General features: G+C 49.2%; 1 protein-coding gene across 1 annotated transcript; it reads right to left on the reverse strand.

Annotated features, from left to right (window-relative positions):
- Positions 1-9,801: 9,801 nt before the first annotated feature.
- Positions 9,802-11,225, reverse strand: LOC127308527 (bZIP transcription factor 44). Its single transcript, XM_051339376.2, has one exon. The coding sequence runs from the start codon at positions 10,655-10,657 to the stop codon at positions 10,133-10,135; it is 525 nt and encodes a 174-aa protein (XP_051195336.1). The 5' UTR covers positions 10,658-11,225; the 3' UTR covers positions 9,802-10,132.
- Positions 11,226-16,447: the final 5,222 nt, after the last annotated feature.

Genomic DNA, 16,447 nt, shown 5'->3' on the forward strand with positions numbered 1-16,447 from the left:
GCTTCAAATTCTCAAAAAGGTTAGTTAATTGCACTAATTAACACTAAATTACATGCACCGATTTGAGTTGGAACGAATGAATTCGTTCCAAATGGGGCCTAACTTTTTACCTTCGAAAAGATCACCGAAGAAAGGCCATGTTTATATCCTTAGCCATACAATAATGTGATCCAGGCCTGAACTTTTTTGCAATTTCTTGCATCCAACCTGTCACCACAATCTCATTGGCTTGGCCTCAAAGTGACTGAGTAAGATGAGCAGTCAGACTTCCTGTCCCTGTTGTTTTACTCTTGCAAGCAAATTCCTATCCCAACCTTCACCTTCCGTGAATGCACATTGCAAGCATGCCTATGGCAATGCAACAGCCTGCTTTTTGACAACTTTCATTGCTCCCTTGAACATTGCAAAAAAACCTAGCTATCACCACAGTGACCTTGACATGCTCTTTCGCCATCCATTGTGGCAATAATGCCGCCTTTTCGCATCCTGTTTTGTCCGAGCAGCGTGTGAAATCCATATTCCTGTGTGAAAAAAAACTAACAATGTGCATAGGCAGAGGGGTGTATTGCTGATTTAGACAGCAGTGTGTGTGGATGCAAGAGTGCAAGATGAGGTGCGTCTAGCAACAAAAGCAGAGAGGCAATGTGTGTGAAGGTGCACCATTATTTGGTTTTATCTTTTCCATTTGCAGAAAAGGTATTCCAGGAACAACAATAAAGCTGGACGGCCACGCATATTTCCCTGTGGCCGATGGCTACCTCCAACATGGAAATGCAAGGGAAGCAGACAAATGTAATCAGATTCTCGCCAATTGTCTATGCAATTTTTAGGCATAAGGTCCAAGTTTTTTAATTTTTAATTTCTGCGCTTTATGCTTTTCGGGGAAATGTCCTCGAAAATTCATCGAAATTTAGCATCCGGTGAGGCTACGCTTGAGACAGATGATGATGCTTGTTTAGTAAAAGCATGGTTCACAATCATACCAGGTTATTCAAGAACTTGTTGTTCATAAAAAGTTTTTCCCAAGAAAATAAAAGTGAAATATCTAATCTTTTTTGAACCCAACCGATGTTGACCTACACGCAGTTGGTGATGTGGTTCTACTGAAATCCTTGAAAAAATGAAAATACATTTGCATTTCATCTTATAGAATTTATCACAGTGGGGAGGACAGTGAGGAGGAAGAGGATCCCGAAGAACTGGTCTTCGAGGACGAAGACGCCGGTGGCGCGGCAGCTCCGCCCGCCGCTGCGATGGACTTCCTTCCTCTGCCACCTGCCGAGGCGGAGGATGAGGAAAATTTCCTTCCCATCGTCGACGCTGCGGATTTCTTGGCCGCCCCAGGCCAGGGAAGTGGTGCTCCTTCCTCCATTGGAGCTGGAGACTCTCTGGACCTGCAAGAGCCGGCCCGCCCCGACCACGTTGATGTTTTCGTGCCCTTTGTCAACCTGCGACACTTCGACCACATCGCCTACGCCTTCATCAATCCCACCTCCGTCCATGCTGTGGAAGACCCCGATGCTTTCATCCATCAGGCCGCTGACCTTGGCTGCGGTCCTGACCGCGTCACCCTCTTCCCCTCGGCTGCCGGCTCCCGTGTTGCCGTTTTCGCCACCGACAACGACCGCGAGCACGCCATCGCCAACGACCCCTTCCTGGGCCGGGAGGCCTCCGTCTACTTCCGTAGGCATGACGAGACCGATCAGCGTTTCGTCTTCGAGCACGAGGCCATGGCCGCCCTCTCCATCAGCCACTTCCCGTTCGAGCAGTGGCAGCGGCACCACATCACGCATTCCTCCGGGCCTTATGCCAACCCGCACAACATCGACCGGTCTGCCTCACCGGAGTGGACTTCCAGGCCGTCCTCGTCACCGTCAAGGCGGAGTCCATCACTGACATCCCGCTGAATCTCGCCGTCAAGAACTACTGCAGCATCGGCACTTTCTGTGAGGTCAACATCATTGACTTCGAAGAATTGGCGGCGGGCTCGGATAACTCCTTCGGGCCGGATTTTGAGGATATTCCTGATGCTGCTTCCTCCGCGGGCGATGAGGACGAGCTGGTGGACCTGCCTGGGGGCACTGCTTACCCAGAGATGATGGAGCTCCTGGGGGTGCCTCCGCCGCTCGTGCCTCATGGTGCGCCGCATGGCGCTGCGCCGGCTGCGTCGGCAGTGTCCCTGGTGGACAGGGCTCTTGCCAATGCTCCTCCTCTCCCCTCTGTCTGGGGGGAGGGGGCCATCCTCTCCAAGCCCAAAAGTGTCCAAGTCAAACTGAGGCTAGGATACTTTGATGTCCTGGTGATTGGCTCTGCCGGCGAGCGTGCCTCCTTCCGCCTCCCGCTACGCAAAAAAGACGCCTCCCCCGGGTGCAAGGGCCTCTTGGTGGCCAAATTCATCTCTGCCTCGGTGGGGGTGGTCGACGACATCGCCCTTGTCGGGCCTTTGCGCCGACCGGTCCTCTCTGTGGACGTCTTGGCTCGGAGCTCTGAGGTGGTGACCGGGGCACCCATGCCTTTGGAGGTCGTTGATGCCTTCGTCAACGGGACCGCTGGCCTTGCTTCTGCGCCACCCTCCTCTGCGGCGAACCCTGCCAAGGACCAGACCCTGGACTCCCTCCGCCCAAGCCCTACCCCGCCGTCGCCAACCTTGCCGGGGAAAGAGGCCTCACTGGCTCGGCCTTCGCCGGTTCAGGTCCTGGCCCTGGAGACATCCCTAGTGGCGAAAACCCTATGGCACTCCTCTCCGGCCTCAAAGCAGCCTCGCCGCTGCTCCCGCCTTGCCCGGGGACGCTACGTCTCCATCGTCGAGCGGGCTATCGCTCGGAAGAAAGACCTCCTCGACGGTGCTTCTGCCGCCCCCTCTCATCGCCGAGGTGAGCTGTCGGCGGATGACCTGCTTGCTGTTGCCATTGACGAGGGGCGCGAAATCCCGGCGAAGGACATCACCGTGCTAGCCCAAGCTTGCGACATTCCAGTGGCGGACCTTGAGCTTGCCCCTGGATCGGCTGTGGTGACCTCGCCATCCCCATGTTAGCGCTCTGCGTCCGATCTCCGCTCCGCCCCCCCCCCCCCCCCCCCGCTCCTCCTGGGCTGCTCTCCGGTTCCCTCCGTGTGTGTATCAGTCGTTTGGCTAGCTTTGCCTTTGTTAGTTGGTCCTTTCAGCACCCGTGCGTTCGCCGCTTATCCATGCTTTGTAACTGGATTTATGTCTGGCTCCTTATGTCTTCTAAATCTGTGATGGCTGTTGACCTTTTTGTTTATCTTGCTTTGCTGTCTCTGGATATCATCCTTTGGTGTTTTCTCCTTCACTCATGTTAAACAAAATAGTTCTCAATTGCTGGAATGTCCGCGGGCTTGGTATGCGACAAAAGCGCGATGACGTCCGGGAAGCCATTGACCTCGCTGCCCCCTCCATCTTGCTTCTACAAGAAACTAAGCTTAACGACATCTCCTCCTTCCTTGCCTCCTCCTTCCGCCCAAGCTTCGTTCTTTTGTTTTCAAACCTTCCTCGGGTGCTTCCGGAGGTATTACTACTGCCTGGGATGACAGCCTCCTGCAGCTTACCCACCACTCCATCGACGATTTCTCGGTCACCACCACCTTCTCCTATCGTCCTGATGACCTCTCCTTTACCATCATCAACGTTTATGGACCTTGTCTCCATGACCAAAAGCAAAATTTTCTTGACTCCCTTACTCAAATTTTTGCTGCGGTCTCTGGGCCTGCTGCCATCATGGGAGATTTCAACCTTATCCGTACCCCCCGTGATAAATCTAATGGTAACTTTAACTCTTCCGAGGCAAACCTTTTCAACGGGTTCATCAATAATCTTGGCCTCATAGAAATTCCGCTCCTGGATCGCTAGTTCACCTGGTCTAACCAGCAAGACCCTCCCATTCTAGCTCGACTGAACAGAGTTCTAGTCAACTCGGAATGGAGCATCGCGCTGCCAGACTCCACGCTCACCTCCTCCGCCCGCCCCACCTCCGATCACGTCCACCTCCACCTTATCGCTTCGTCAAAAGCCCCCCGCAGTACTGTTTTCCGTATGGAGAACACGTGGCTCTCACATCCTTCCTTTGCCACCATTGTTGAGGCAAACTGGAACAGTGTGGGTCTCAGGCACTCTCACCTTTCTGTTGTCGGTGCTCTGTGCATGAGGCTAAAAAGGGTCCGATCGGCCGCTAGAGCCTGGGCTAAGGACCGAAAACTCCCGCCCATCTACCTCCTTAACTGTCGTGCTATCATCTCTCTCTTTGACCGCCTCGAGGAACATCGAAACCTCTCTCCCATGGAAAAAATCTCCGCTACCTTGCCAAAACTACTCTCAGCCAAAAAGTCTCCAACAAAGCGACCTACTGGCGGCAACGTGCAAAAATCAAAAACTGCATCCTGGGCGACGAAAACACCCGCTACTTTCACCTTTGCGCCTCCGGCCGCCTCCAAAAAAACCAAATAAAAAACCTCGAGGATCAAAATGGCAATGTCGCCTTCTCCCATCATGCTAAAGCCGTTATTCTTCATGATTTTTACAAAAACCTTCTTGGAACTCCTGTTACCGCTCTTGATCAGCTTGACCTGGCTTCGCTTGTCACCTCCACCTCCCTCACACCTTCGCAAGCTTCTGCTCTGGCCCGGCCTTTCTCCCTGGAAGAGATCCGGACTGCCCTTTTTACTATGAATGACAACTCTAGTCCAGGGCCTGATGGCTTTGGACCTGCTTTCTTCAAGAAAAACTGGAATCTGGTCAGCTCTACCCTCTTGGATTCCCTCTCAAGCTTCCACACTCTCACTTCGGACCTTAGGCCTATAAACAAATCCTACATTGTCCTCCTTCCCAAAAAAGAAGGGGCCAATAAACCAGACAACTTCAGACCCAATCTCTCTCCAAAACTGTTGCCTTAAAATTCACACCAAATGCCTCACTCTCAGGCTCCGGGACCTTATCCCTTACCTGGTCCACCCCGATCAGACTGGGTTTGTCTCTGGGCGCTGTATAGCTGAAAACTTCGTGTACACTGCCGACATTGTCTAGAGCTGTCACAAACGCGCAGCGCCCGCTACTGTTTTTAAGCTGGATTTCAGTAAGGCTTTCGACTCCATCAGCTGGGATGCCCTTGATTGCATCCTCCTCGCCAAAGGGTTCCCAGAGCTCTGGCGATCCTGGATCAAAATGTTAAACCACACGAGCCAGACCGCGGTCCTCCTTAATGGCGTGCCCGGAAGATGGATCCAATGCCGCCGCGGCCTGCGGCAAGGAGACCCTCTTTCCCCCTTCCTGTTCAACATCATCGTTGACGTCCTGCAGCAAATGATTCTCCATGCCTCCCGTGGGGGACTCCTCCTACACCCCCTTGTTGACGACCTCCCCTGCCCGGTCCTCCAGTACGCCGATGATACCCTCATCATTATCCGTGCCATCCCTGAATACGTTGTCAACCTGAAAAAAGTTCTCGATGATTTCTCAGCAGCTACTGGCCTCGTCATCAACTTCCATAAAAGCACCTTTGTTCCCATAGCCACAAATCATTGTATGGCTCTCTCCATGGCTAACGCCTTCGGATGTGTTGTCTCCTCTTTCCCCCAAACATACCTGGGGCTCCCCCTCTCTGTCTACAAACTCCGCCCTACCGACTTTGCCCCCATTATCCACAAGAGTGACATGCGCCTATCTGGGTGGCGGGGCCGGTGCCTCCCAATTGGGGGACGCCTGATCCTCGTTAACTCCGTCCTCACGGCCATGCTCACCCACGCTATGGCCGCCGGGCTCCTTCCTGCTGGTGTCATTGAGGCCATTGACAAACGTCGCAGGGCCTTCCTCTGGACCGGAGAGGAAACTTGCCATGGCGGAAACTGCAAAGTCGCCCGGACGGATTTCTGCACCCCAAAAAACCTTGGGGGGCTTGGCATCCTCTCCATCCAATCTCAGAACTCCGCCCTCTTAACAAAATTCCTCACCAAACTCTATTTTGACACCTCCGCCCCCTGGGTTGATTGGTTCCGCCGTCGCTACGGCTGGAATGGCTCCAAGGACCTCGGGGACACACACCACCTTGACACCCACGTCTGGAAGGACATTGCCGCTGGGCTTAAGGCTTTCCGTTCCATCACCAAGGTCTCGCACCTTGACAGTCTGAGCTGACCATTGGACTGGCGACGCCACCCTTAAGGACCGCTTCCCTGACCTCTACTCCCACTCCACTCGCATAAACATTAATGTAGCCACGGCTCTGACATCCGACTTCCGCGGCACTCTTGGACCGTGCCTCTCGCTTGCCGCGGAGACCGACCTTCGTACCCTTGCAAACGAGCTCACCTCTGTGGTCTTGCATCGCGACTCCCCGGATAACCGCTGCGACCGACTCACTAACAAAAAGCTCTCGAACAAAAGTGTTTATGCCAATTCTTTCAGGCATTTGCAGATCGACGAGGTTGCTGAAAAGATTTGGAGGAGTGCTTCCCCTCTGAAGTGCAAAGTTTTTGGCTGGCTTGCCCAGAAGAAGCGTCTCTCAACAAATGAACGCCGGTTTCGCCATTGTCTCAGTACCACTGCTACCTACCTCTCCTGCTCCCAAGATGAAGACACTGACCACATGCTGCTGCTCTGCCCCCGTGCTTGGGAAGTCTGGACCTTCTTCTTTCCAGACTCCAGCACTGGGAGACCCTCCAACCTCGCCGACCTCTGGACCATGCGATGCAGGGATTTTGAAGAAACAACAATCGTCGCCGCTATCACCTGGAACATCTGGAAGAGAAGAAACGCCAAGACTTTCAATGGCGTGAGCGAAGACCTGCGTCTTGTCTCCCATAGGTGCATTGAGGACATTAGGTTGTGGGCGCATCGCTGTAATGATCCCCCTGTACACTTGTTATTCTTGATCAATGTTCAGGCTGGCATAAGCCCGCGGTAGACCCAGTCAATTTTTTTTTTATCACAGTCCCAAGTCTAAGCTCCAATTATCAATGACTGAATCTGAAATGGGGCTCCATGCACCTTGAACTGTTCAACTACTGATGGAGCAATGTGACTGAACATGAACACAGCAGCCTTTGTCTCCACCGACCACATGGGCTTAAGGAGCACACGATGCAAGTTAGTGCATGCATTAACCCATATGCAGCTGCTCATAATCAGTATTCAACTGAGCACAAGTACAATCCTGCTAAGGCTAATTTAAGAAGGGCAGAGCCTTAGCCTTGGTTTCTGCAAGAAGGAATCAAAAGACTATTTTTTTTAATTTTCCTACGTTTACGTCATAGATCGTGTTTTGCGATACCCCACGCTTTTGATAAGATCTGAATTAAATCGCTACTGTTAAGAAATTCTCATCTTGGTATGAAATATTCTTTGGCCGCATTTAACGGGCTTTGACGATAATGTTCTGCACTTTATTCTGAAGAGAATTATTTTGGGGTAGCCTTTGTTCAAATATATATAGCTCTGCTTTTTGTTCATATTATTTATGTGGCGAAGTGTTTACTCTGCATAACCTTAACATCTTCAGAACATATATTTCTAGTCTTGTAGGATAATTGTTGGCTAGCGTGTAAGCTGCAAAATCTGCAATGCAAGAAAAAAACTGAAATTCCATAGTTCCAAGCCATTCATTGTAGCCCTATCAACTTCTAAGGGAAATCATGTCAACCTGTACAGGCTACTGTTTCACTAGTTTCATGTATAATGCATGAACCAACCTTTGGAGTTTGGACTCAAGTGACACTATGATCCAAAAGCTACAATCAATGGCGCAGAGATTCTTTTCTTTTCTTTTCTTTCTTTCTTCTGTTAGATCTTCATTTTCACAAATTATTAAGAAGTGCCAGATGTATATGAGCAGAACCAACTCACAATTTTATGATACAATGGAGAAAAATATCTACTTTCTCTCTTCTCCACACACATAAAAAAACTGTAAACGAACATCTTGGACACAACAAGCCATGTTAAAGTACAATTAAGTACTCTAGTTCAATTGAGTACCTCAAGAATCTTGAGAGGCACCACCAAGAAAACCAAAGTCCATGGCACTTTTCCCTCTAGGGACTTCGCCTAATATGCCTTCCTCTTTATTTTTTATATGCTGAGTTTTCCTTCTGCAAGCAACGTCTACTTGTTTAAATATAACGTGCAAATATATATGCACACATCATGCAACCAGATCAAGCAGAAGTATGGTCTGGGTGATTCACTTGACCAGAGAAAAGAAAACTTGGCAATATAATTCAATTAAAAAATGCACTGTCAATTCAAACCAATCATGCTCATGCACATCAGGTTGGCTCTAGCTAGTTGCACCCTCTCATGGCTAGGAACAAGCAACCCTTGATAGTTGATACACGCATTCACACCTAGAGCATCAGGTTGCTTCCGTTGCTGATAACTCCCAAAACACTCAAAGATGTAATAGTAACTCTTTTCTTGTGCCTTCCAAAATTTCCAACGATATTCGCCATGACATTCAGTGCCGACTTCGCCGACCAGAGCAGCAACGGCGGCCGGAGATGGAGAATATTCTGGCTGTTCTTGCTGAGAATTTCTTTTTCTTTGTGGAATTGTTGATGGAGAGGAAGAAATGTTGTGGCTGGCTGGGGTGAGCTGAAGTGAGTGACCACCTTGTCGTCCTTGATTCCCTGCCTTTTGCAGCATGGATGGATGGCCTCTGCTGCAATCTCCACTGTGTGAGCAGAGCTGGCTCTACTCCATCAATGTAGCCAAGCTACCTCCAGGTCCAGTGCACCAAAATTGCAATTCTCCCAGTGGTCCATTATATCCCATATGTATGATGCATGTATATACTGGTACAGTATTGCTTACACAGAAACTGAAGACGAAGATGACATTACACATCCCAATCACATCTAGGGGCAGTTGCTGATCCTGCCGGTACTCCTGTTTATAGCCACTGGAGGAGAGGATCATGCATGGGATTCACTTGAATCATATCAGGTCAGGCTGCATCTGCATGTGGTTTGGTGGGTGGGTACCATACCCAAGATATCATCATGTGAGCTGGAGCCAGATGGAAAAATTGGATTTTGAGGTGAAAGATCTGTGTGTGAGCTACTACAAGAGATGGCACTCACTGGGGCTAGTTTAGCTAGGGTACTGAATGATAGGTAGTGCTGCTGCCATTAGTTTGCAGAGATGTACCTGTGTTGGTCCATGCATGCATAACAACTAGAAAAAGTGGCCTTGTGGTACAATCAAATTCTCAAGAACCAACAAGCAGAATGAATAGTGGAGAGAACAAAGAGAGTAATTTGGAGAATCTCTTTCTGCGTGCACAACAACCTATAGCATTGCGCTAAAAAAAAATCCAGAGGAATAAATTGGTGGAAAGAAAAAAACCTGACCGGTTATTTTTATTCCATTCTATATTCCAAGTCACAAAAGACTGGCTGCTGTCACTCTGATTATTCCCACTGCCTTGTGGAATAAAATCATGAGGATTTTTCTGAACAATGTGCATTGGCATCAGAAGAAATAAAGAATGTACTAGCTGTATTCCCTAAAAAAGAGGGCAAATGTACTAAATGCTGTAAAAATCTAAAGGTAAGTCAGACGGAGTAAGAATGTACTAGCTGTATTCCCTAAAAAAGAGGGCAAATGTACTAGATGCTGTAAAAATCTAAAGGTAAGTCAGACGGAGTAACACAGTCAATGTACGAGCAGGGAGCGAGCGAGGGAGAGATAAGAAAATATGTTGCTCCAAGTGCAAGGCATAAGAAATAAGGGAAAAGCCAGACAAAGCAAACCCAGAGAAATACTTGGTAATTAATTAACTTGTGATGATCAGTAAGTAAGTAAGTAGAGTAATTATATATGGCACTTCCTTTGTCTGAAAGAAGAACAACACATAAAGAGAGAGCTTACATAGTGGAGTTACATGATGATCGATGCATGCTAAACATATATAAGAACCATATTACCAGAGTAGCTAGAACCCCACAATTACACATGCTAATTAGGCCATTAATAATTAATTAACCCCAGCTAGCTGCTAGCTTAGTTAGGTGCAGTAAAAACTCCATATACTGCTCTCCAGATTAACCTGAAAAGGATCAGGAAAAAACGATGATCTTCTTTTGTTGTTCTTGACGACTTGTTGCTTCTGTGCCATGGGTGGCTAGGCTAGCAGGGCTGGAACATGAACATCTCGTTGGAGGATCTGAACATGTCGTCGAAGGCGGCGCTGTCGAAGCCGCCGAGGAGCGGGTCCGTGGCGGCGGTGGCCGCGGCGGCGGCGACGGTGAGCGCGACGGCTGCGGCCGTGGCGTTGTTGGTGTTGGCGGTGGCGTTCATGCAGGCGACGATCTCCTCGAGGGAGCTGAGCCGCGCGGTGAGCTCGGCGGCCTGGGTGCGGAGGACGGCGTTCTCGGCGTCGACGGCGAGGAGCCCCCGCGCGGTGAGCCCGAGCGCGGCGGAGACGTGCGCGTTCTCGCGGCGCAGGTGCGCCGCCTGCGCGGCGAGGTCGTCGAGGTGCCTCTGCTTGCGCATCCTGGACCGGCGCGCCGACTCCCGGTTGGAGAGCATCCGCTTGGCCCGGCGCTGCTCCATGAGCGCCCGCACCTCCTCCTCCGTGCCCCCCGCGGCGGCAGCCATGGCCGCCATGGCCGAGAGCGAGCCCGTGCTCCCGCTCCCGCTGGAAGACGCCATGGGAGGGGAAGCGCGCGAGCTAGAGCTCTGCTTTCTTTTCTTGCAAGAAGGAAGACTCGGAAGCACCACCAAAGTTACCAGCTAGGGAATCTAGAGAGGAAGTGACGACGTACGGCGAGGAAGACGAGAGGGAGGAAGGCTAAAGCAGCAGGAGGAGGAGGGGGAGGGGGGAGAGAAGGAAGGGGATGGTCTGGAGTGGGGCGAGTAGTTTATGAGAAGACATAGAACCAGTAGAGGAAGACGACGGAGAAGGACTGGACGAGGTGCGTTCGGCGCCTTAGGGTGGAGTTGATCATAAACCCGGAGAGGAGGATCTCGCTGATCACCGGCGACATCGCATCAGCGTGCGACTCTCAGCCGGACCCGGGGAAGCATATGCGCTCGCTTGCTTGGTTTCTTGGGGCTCCGGGAGGAAGAGGCCGGCGAGCTCGATCAGGAGATGAAGCGGCAATGGATGGGTACGTGACTCCTCTGTCTCTCTCTCTCTGGCTCGCTGCTTCTCTCACTCTTGATGGAATCGAGGAGGAAGAAGAGAGGAAGGAGGAGGAGGAGGAGGGGGTGTTGGGGCAGGGAGCGCAGCGTGATTTATAGCGCCGGGAGGCGGGAGCTCGAGGGAACGGGAATGGCCGAATGGGATTCCGGGTGGAGCGGGAATGGGATACCGGCTGGTGCTGGTGCTGGTGCGTGGAGGTCGGCAGAGCAGAGGAGGTGGGAATGGAGGCGAGCGGCGTCCGTACGGCATGCAGGCTGCTCGCACGTGCGGTCGGTCGGTCGTCCGTTGGATCCGATCCGAGTCCGAGGCGAAGCAGCTGGAAATGAAATCGCACTGACTTCACTTGGGACACCCGTGCACCTTCACTCCACTCCTGTAGCACAGCAGCTACGCTAGCTACTACTGATTGGGTCCGTGAGTGAATGGAGGCGTCTAGAGAGGAGTGACTACATTATTCGCATCGAAACCTCTCGAATTTACCCCCGTCCGTCGGTGAAAACCAACCAAGCTCCGCGGCGCAAACAGTAGAAGAAGTTCCCAGAGTAAATTAGGGAGGTGTCAATACCAGGACAGCAGTCAAAAGACTACAAGTAGGAGCAGTCGGCCATTGAAGCAAACCCAAAAGCATTCCATCTATTCTTGCTCAGCAAAGCAACCAGACACCATTCTTGAATTACTCTAGAACACAAGCACAGCTCTCTAAAATTCAGAGAATATATTCTCAAACACCACCAGACCATCACAAGCCAAAATGGTTACTTAGTAATAGCAGGTCAAGAAGTTAGAAGTAGCAGGCTATCCACAAGAAGCAGAGCTAGATGACCCGCGCTTCTCTTCAAGCAGCAGGTTGAATTCAACCCAATAAGCAAGGTCTCGGTCTTGATAGTGATCAAATGGATCATATACCAAGGATTGGAGCCATAGCTCTTCGCCAATCTATCTGGTGATTGGAAGCGAAAAATATTGACATCATTTGATAACGAGTAAAAGCACCAACTGTAAATGTTCAGACATGTATTAAACGCTTGCAGCACAAGGATTAAAGGCAGCACAAGCAGATAAATACCATATCTAAATAGGGATTTCCATTTTCGTGCCCTCAGGTCCTTAGTTGTACTCAGTTTTCCCCAGCTCCTTAGTTTTTTCTCAGTTTTCTCCAAACCCTTGTTTGAAACCCGTAGAAGTAGCTCAGACGGCAGGATTCCCGTTTAGTTGACCATTCTGTCACGTGTGGGGCCGCGTCGTGTGAGGCCGGTAGAAAGGGACCGCGTGAGACAGGACGAGACCGCGTTTGGTTGCGCACGTGAGCAGGAGCTGGGTTCTGTCTCTCTCGGCCCCAAATTGGCATTATTAAGAGCACATTTTTCCCCTCTTTTCTCTCTGTCCTTTTCACCAAATAAGTATCAAATCTAAAGAAGTTTGCATTTCTGTCTTTCTTCAATTATTTGTGCCTTTTGGCCCTCGTTGTTTGCCCAATATGGCAGCAAATCTAGTAGGGATCCAGGGTAATGTACGATAAATTCACAGTCATAGTAAATCGAGAAAACAAAGTAGGGCCAACAAAATATAGTAGAATAGGGATAGATAATAGGGATCCCTCCCTAGATAATAAGCTGCATACACAGCAGCCAACATAGTAACAGGTTCTAGGTTCTTCACAGCACCATCATACAAATAACATAACAACAAGGGATCCCTAGCTAACAACAAAGGGATCCCAACAACAAAATGGGAGGCAACAGCAACACACGTCCAGGACTCCGCCTACCCCATCTGGCTCTCCCTCCACTTGTTGCTGCTGCTCCCCTTGGGAGCCTTGGGCTTGAGCGGAGGCATGCGCCCGGCGGAGATCTCCACCCGCTGCATGCTGCGGAGGTGCATGCCAAGCGCCCTGTGCTTGGCGCGGAAGGAGTAGATGTTCACCGTCATGCCGACCTTGGGGAAGGTGTTGCTGATGTTCTCAGCATGCGTGACGAGGCAGTTGAAGTCCGTGCCGCCGAGTCTCCTAGTGCAGAAGGGGCACACCAGAGACACCCTTGGCGAAGTAGGAGATGTCTTGGCCGACCCTGCAGCCTCGGCGGACTGGCGAGTCTTGACGTCCTCCTCCTCGTCGTCGCTGCCGACGTCGCCGCCGTACATCCGATCCATATCAAACAGTAAACTATGAGTGAATGAGTTGCAACGATGACGAACGTGCATGATAACAAAGTTAGGAAAAACGAGTCCACGCCTCAGTTAGAGTGGGCACGATTATATATCTACATGGAAGGTGTAAGCGAACCAAAGCTCATGCACAACAGATTTGTACACAGCAATGGTTCGCTGAACCCTCCCTGTAAAAATTTGTGTCCAACGATTCATCATAGGCAAAGAAACAGATTCCAGATCTGAACTTGAACACATTCCAGATTATTTGCAAAATTAAACGGTTGATATCTTTCGATTAGTGCATAAAATAACTGATTGAAATCCCATGATTACTTGCATAAATTAACTGATTGAGATCCAATTATTACTTGCATAAATTAACCGAACGGCCGAACCCCAAATCTTAAAGGAAATCAAGAAATGATCAAAACAAAATGGAATAAAATCGGCGCAAATATTAGCCCAATGCTCATCCATCTACAGATCCATCTACACCAGCAAAAATAGGGTTCAAAAAGGAATGGGGAACAAAAAAGGAAGCAAACCGTAGTTACCTCGCTCCATGGGTCCTCCAGGAAGGTGTCGTAGGGGTTCGGGGGCGGGACGTACGGCACCGGCTCATAGGGGTCATATCCCGGCGGGATCTGACCGCCACCGGCGGCAGCAGCCTCCGATGCACCGGCGGAGGCGGCGGCGACGTCCGTTGAGGGGACGGCGTCGAAGAGGGAGGCGTCGCGCTTGGAGCCGACGGCGCCGTGGATGATGGGATTGGCATTCTCCTTGTCCATCTCGCCGGCAGAGGAGAGGGAGAGGGAGAGGGTTTTTTGCTTTGGAGAAGATGATGGGACGTGAGAGAGGCGTCGTTGCGTGGGCGAGTGAGAGTGACAGAGATAGTGGGAGGAGGCGTCTATAAAGGCGAGGGGTGGTTAATGCGATCCGCGTCCTACGCGTCCACCGCTGCACGTCTGCACGTCTTGGACTTCTACAATGCGACAAGCGTCCACGATTGCACGTCTTCGACTTCTGCACCGCGACCCGCGTCTACGCGTCAACAATTGCACGTCTTCCATTTCTGCACCGCAACACGCGTCCTCGAGTCTAACCCTGTAAATTTAGATATACTCAGATATAACCTCGAGTCATATACTAGCATTTTTTGTGTGCTCAGTTTTCCCCTTGAGTGCTAATACTGGCTAGTGCAATATGCTCAGTTTTACCCTCAAGTGGCTGGTCAACAGACAGTCAACAAATGGGATTAACTAGTTAAATGAGTCATTTAATGTGCAAAAAATTCCGAAAAATAGTGGCACATACTCATGGAGTCTTTACCACAAATTTCCAGTTCTCAAAACATAGATAAGTCATAGATAAATCAAGTTTTACCACAAATTGCCACTTCTCAAAGGCCTTCTCAAATCACCTAGTAGCTATGAAGGTGTATGGTTTTCCACAATAAGCCCTTCCCAAAACAGCTTTCCCCAAAACATACTTTGTCTAAATGAGGCCACAATTCTCACACTCATGTATATTTGTATTGCAAATAGTTTGAGGTAGGCCAAGATGGGTTTCATTGTACAAAACACACATTTTCCATTTTTTAAATCTCATATTTGAATCCCTTAGTCTGTTTATTACACAGGTGCCCTTGGTTTCTTGATACTACTCAGTTTTGCCCTCTCCCTCCACAAATTCTCGCAGACGTGCAACATTGCCCTGATTGGTCTAGCCCATGTCACGCGGATCGTGCCCGCTGACCGTTGATCGTATGATCTAACGGGCAGGATAACCCCTCTCTCTCTCTGTCGGCGGTGACATTCCACTCTCTAAGTATGCTAAAGGGCGGTTTTCTGTATTCATTTTCACGCGCTAAAAATTATAAACTCTTTTAGGCATTACTTTTCACGCAAAAAATGATAAACCATCACCGATTTGTTGTAGCCATTAATTTTCACGCAAAAAATGATAAACCATCACCGATTTGTTGTAGCCATTAATTTTCATGAAAAAAATAGTAAACCATCACCGATTTGTTGTAGCCATTAATTTTCACGCAAAAAATGATAAACCATCACCGATTTGTTGTAGCCATTAATTTTCACGCAAAAAATGATAAACCATCACCGATTTGTTGTAGCCATTAATTTTCACGCAAAAAATGATAAACCATCACCGATTTGTTGTAGCCATTAATTTTCACGCAAAAAATGATAAACCATCACCGATTTGTTGTAGCCATTAATTTTCACAAAAAAAATGATAAACCATCACCGATTTGTTGTAGCCATTATTTTTCACGCAAAAAATCTACCTATCTTTGTATAGAAGATCGTCTGTATGATTTTTTAGGTCATTTAGAGAAGGTAGAAAAAAAATCCCTTTTGAGAAGGTCGAAAAAACCTAACTTGTTACAAAAGCTGGTTTCAGTGAGACCTAACAAAATTTGGCATACATGATGCCATATCTATAACAACAAGGAATATCTAAAAGGGAAAGTTTCACAAAATTTGAAATTTAGGGCGAAAATGATGACATACATGATGCCATAACTTGTTACAAAATCTGAAAATCAATTGGGTATTATAAAGGGAAATAAAAAGTTCGAAAAATGTAAAAACGAAACCATCTATCTATCTATGTATAGAAGATCAGCTGTATGAAATTTGATGTCATTTAGAGAATGTAGAAAAAATCACCTTGTTAGAAAAGCTGGTTTCAGTGAGACGAAACGGCATGCGTTTAAGCAAAGTGATTTTTTTGAACATCTCCAAATGACCCCAAATTTGCCATACATGATGCCATACGTGTAACAACAAGGAACCCTATCTAAAAAGTGTCAAAAAAGTTTGCCCAACCGTATAGCTCTATCAAAAAGAACCTCACCATGGCGCTAGTATAATTTTGGGCTTAGTTACAAACTTTTGTTACCTAACCTTCAACACGAAACTTGTTTCAAATCACTTTTGGCGTACAAGAAACAAATCCCACCTTGATTCGAGCACCACAGCCTCCAAACGATGCCGATGCCGATATCGGCATGATCAGAACGACTATGCTCGCCGCCACTGCTAGGTCACCGTCGGGATGCACCGTCAATCCCGTCCCCTCATTCGATCACTGACACACCAGAGATACCGCCGAGGCCAATGCTG

This window comes from Lolium perenne, chromosome 6, assembly GCF_019359855.2.
Source record: "Lolium perenne isolate Kyuss_39 chromosome 6, Kyuss_2.0, whole genome shotgun sequence".
NCBI lineage: Eukaryota > Viridiplantae > Streptophyta > Magnoliopsida > Poales > Poaceae > Lolium > Lolium perenne.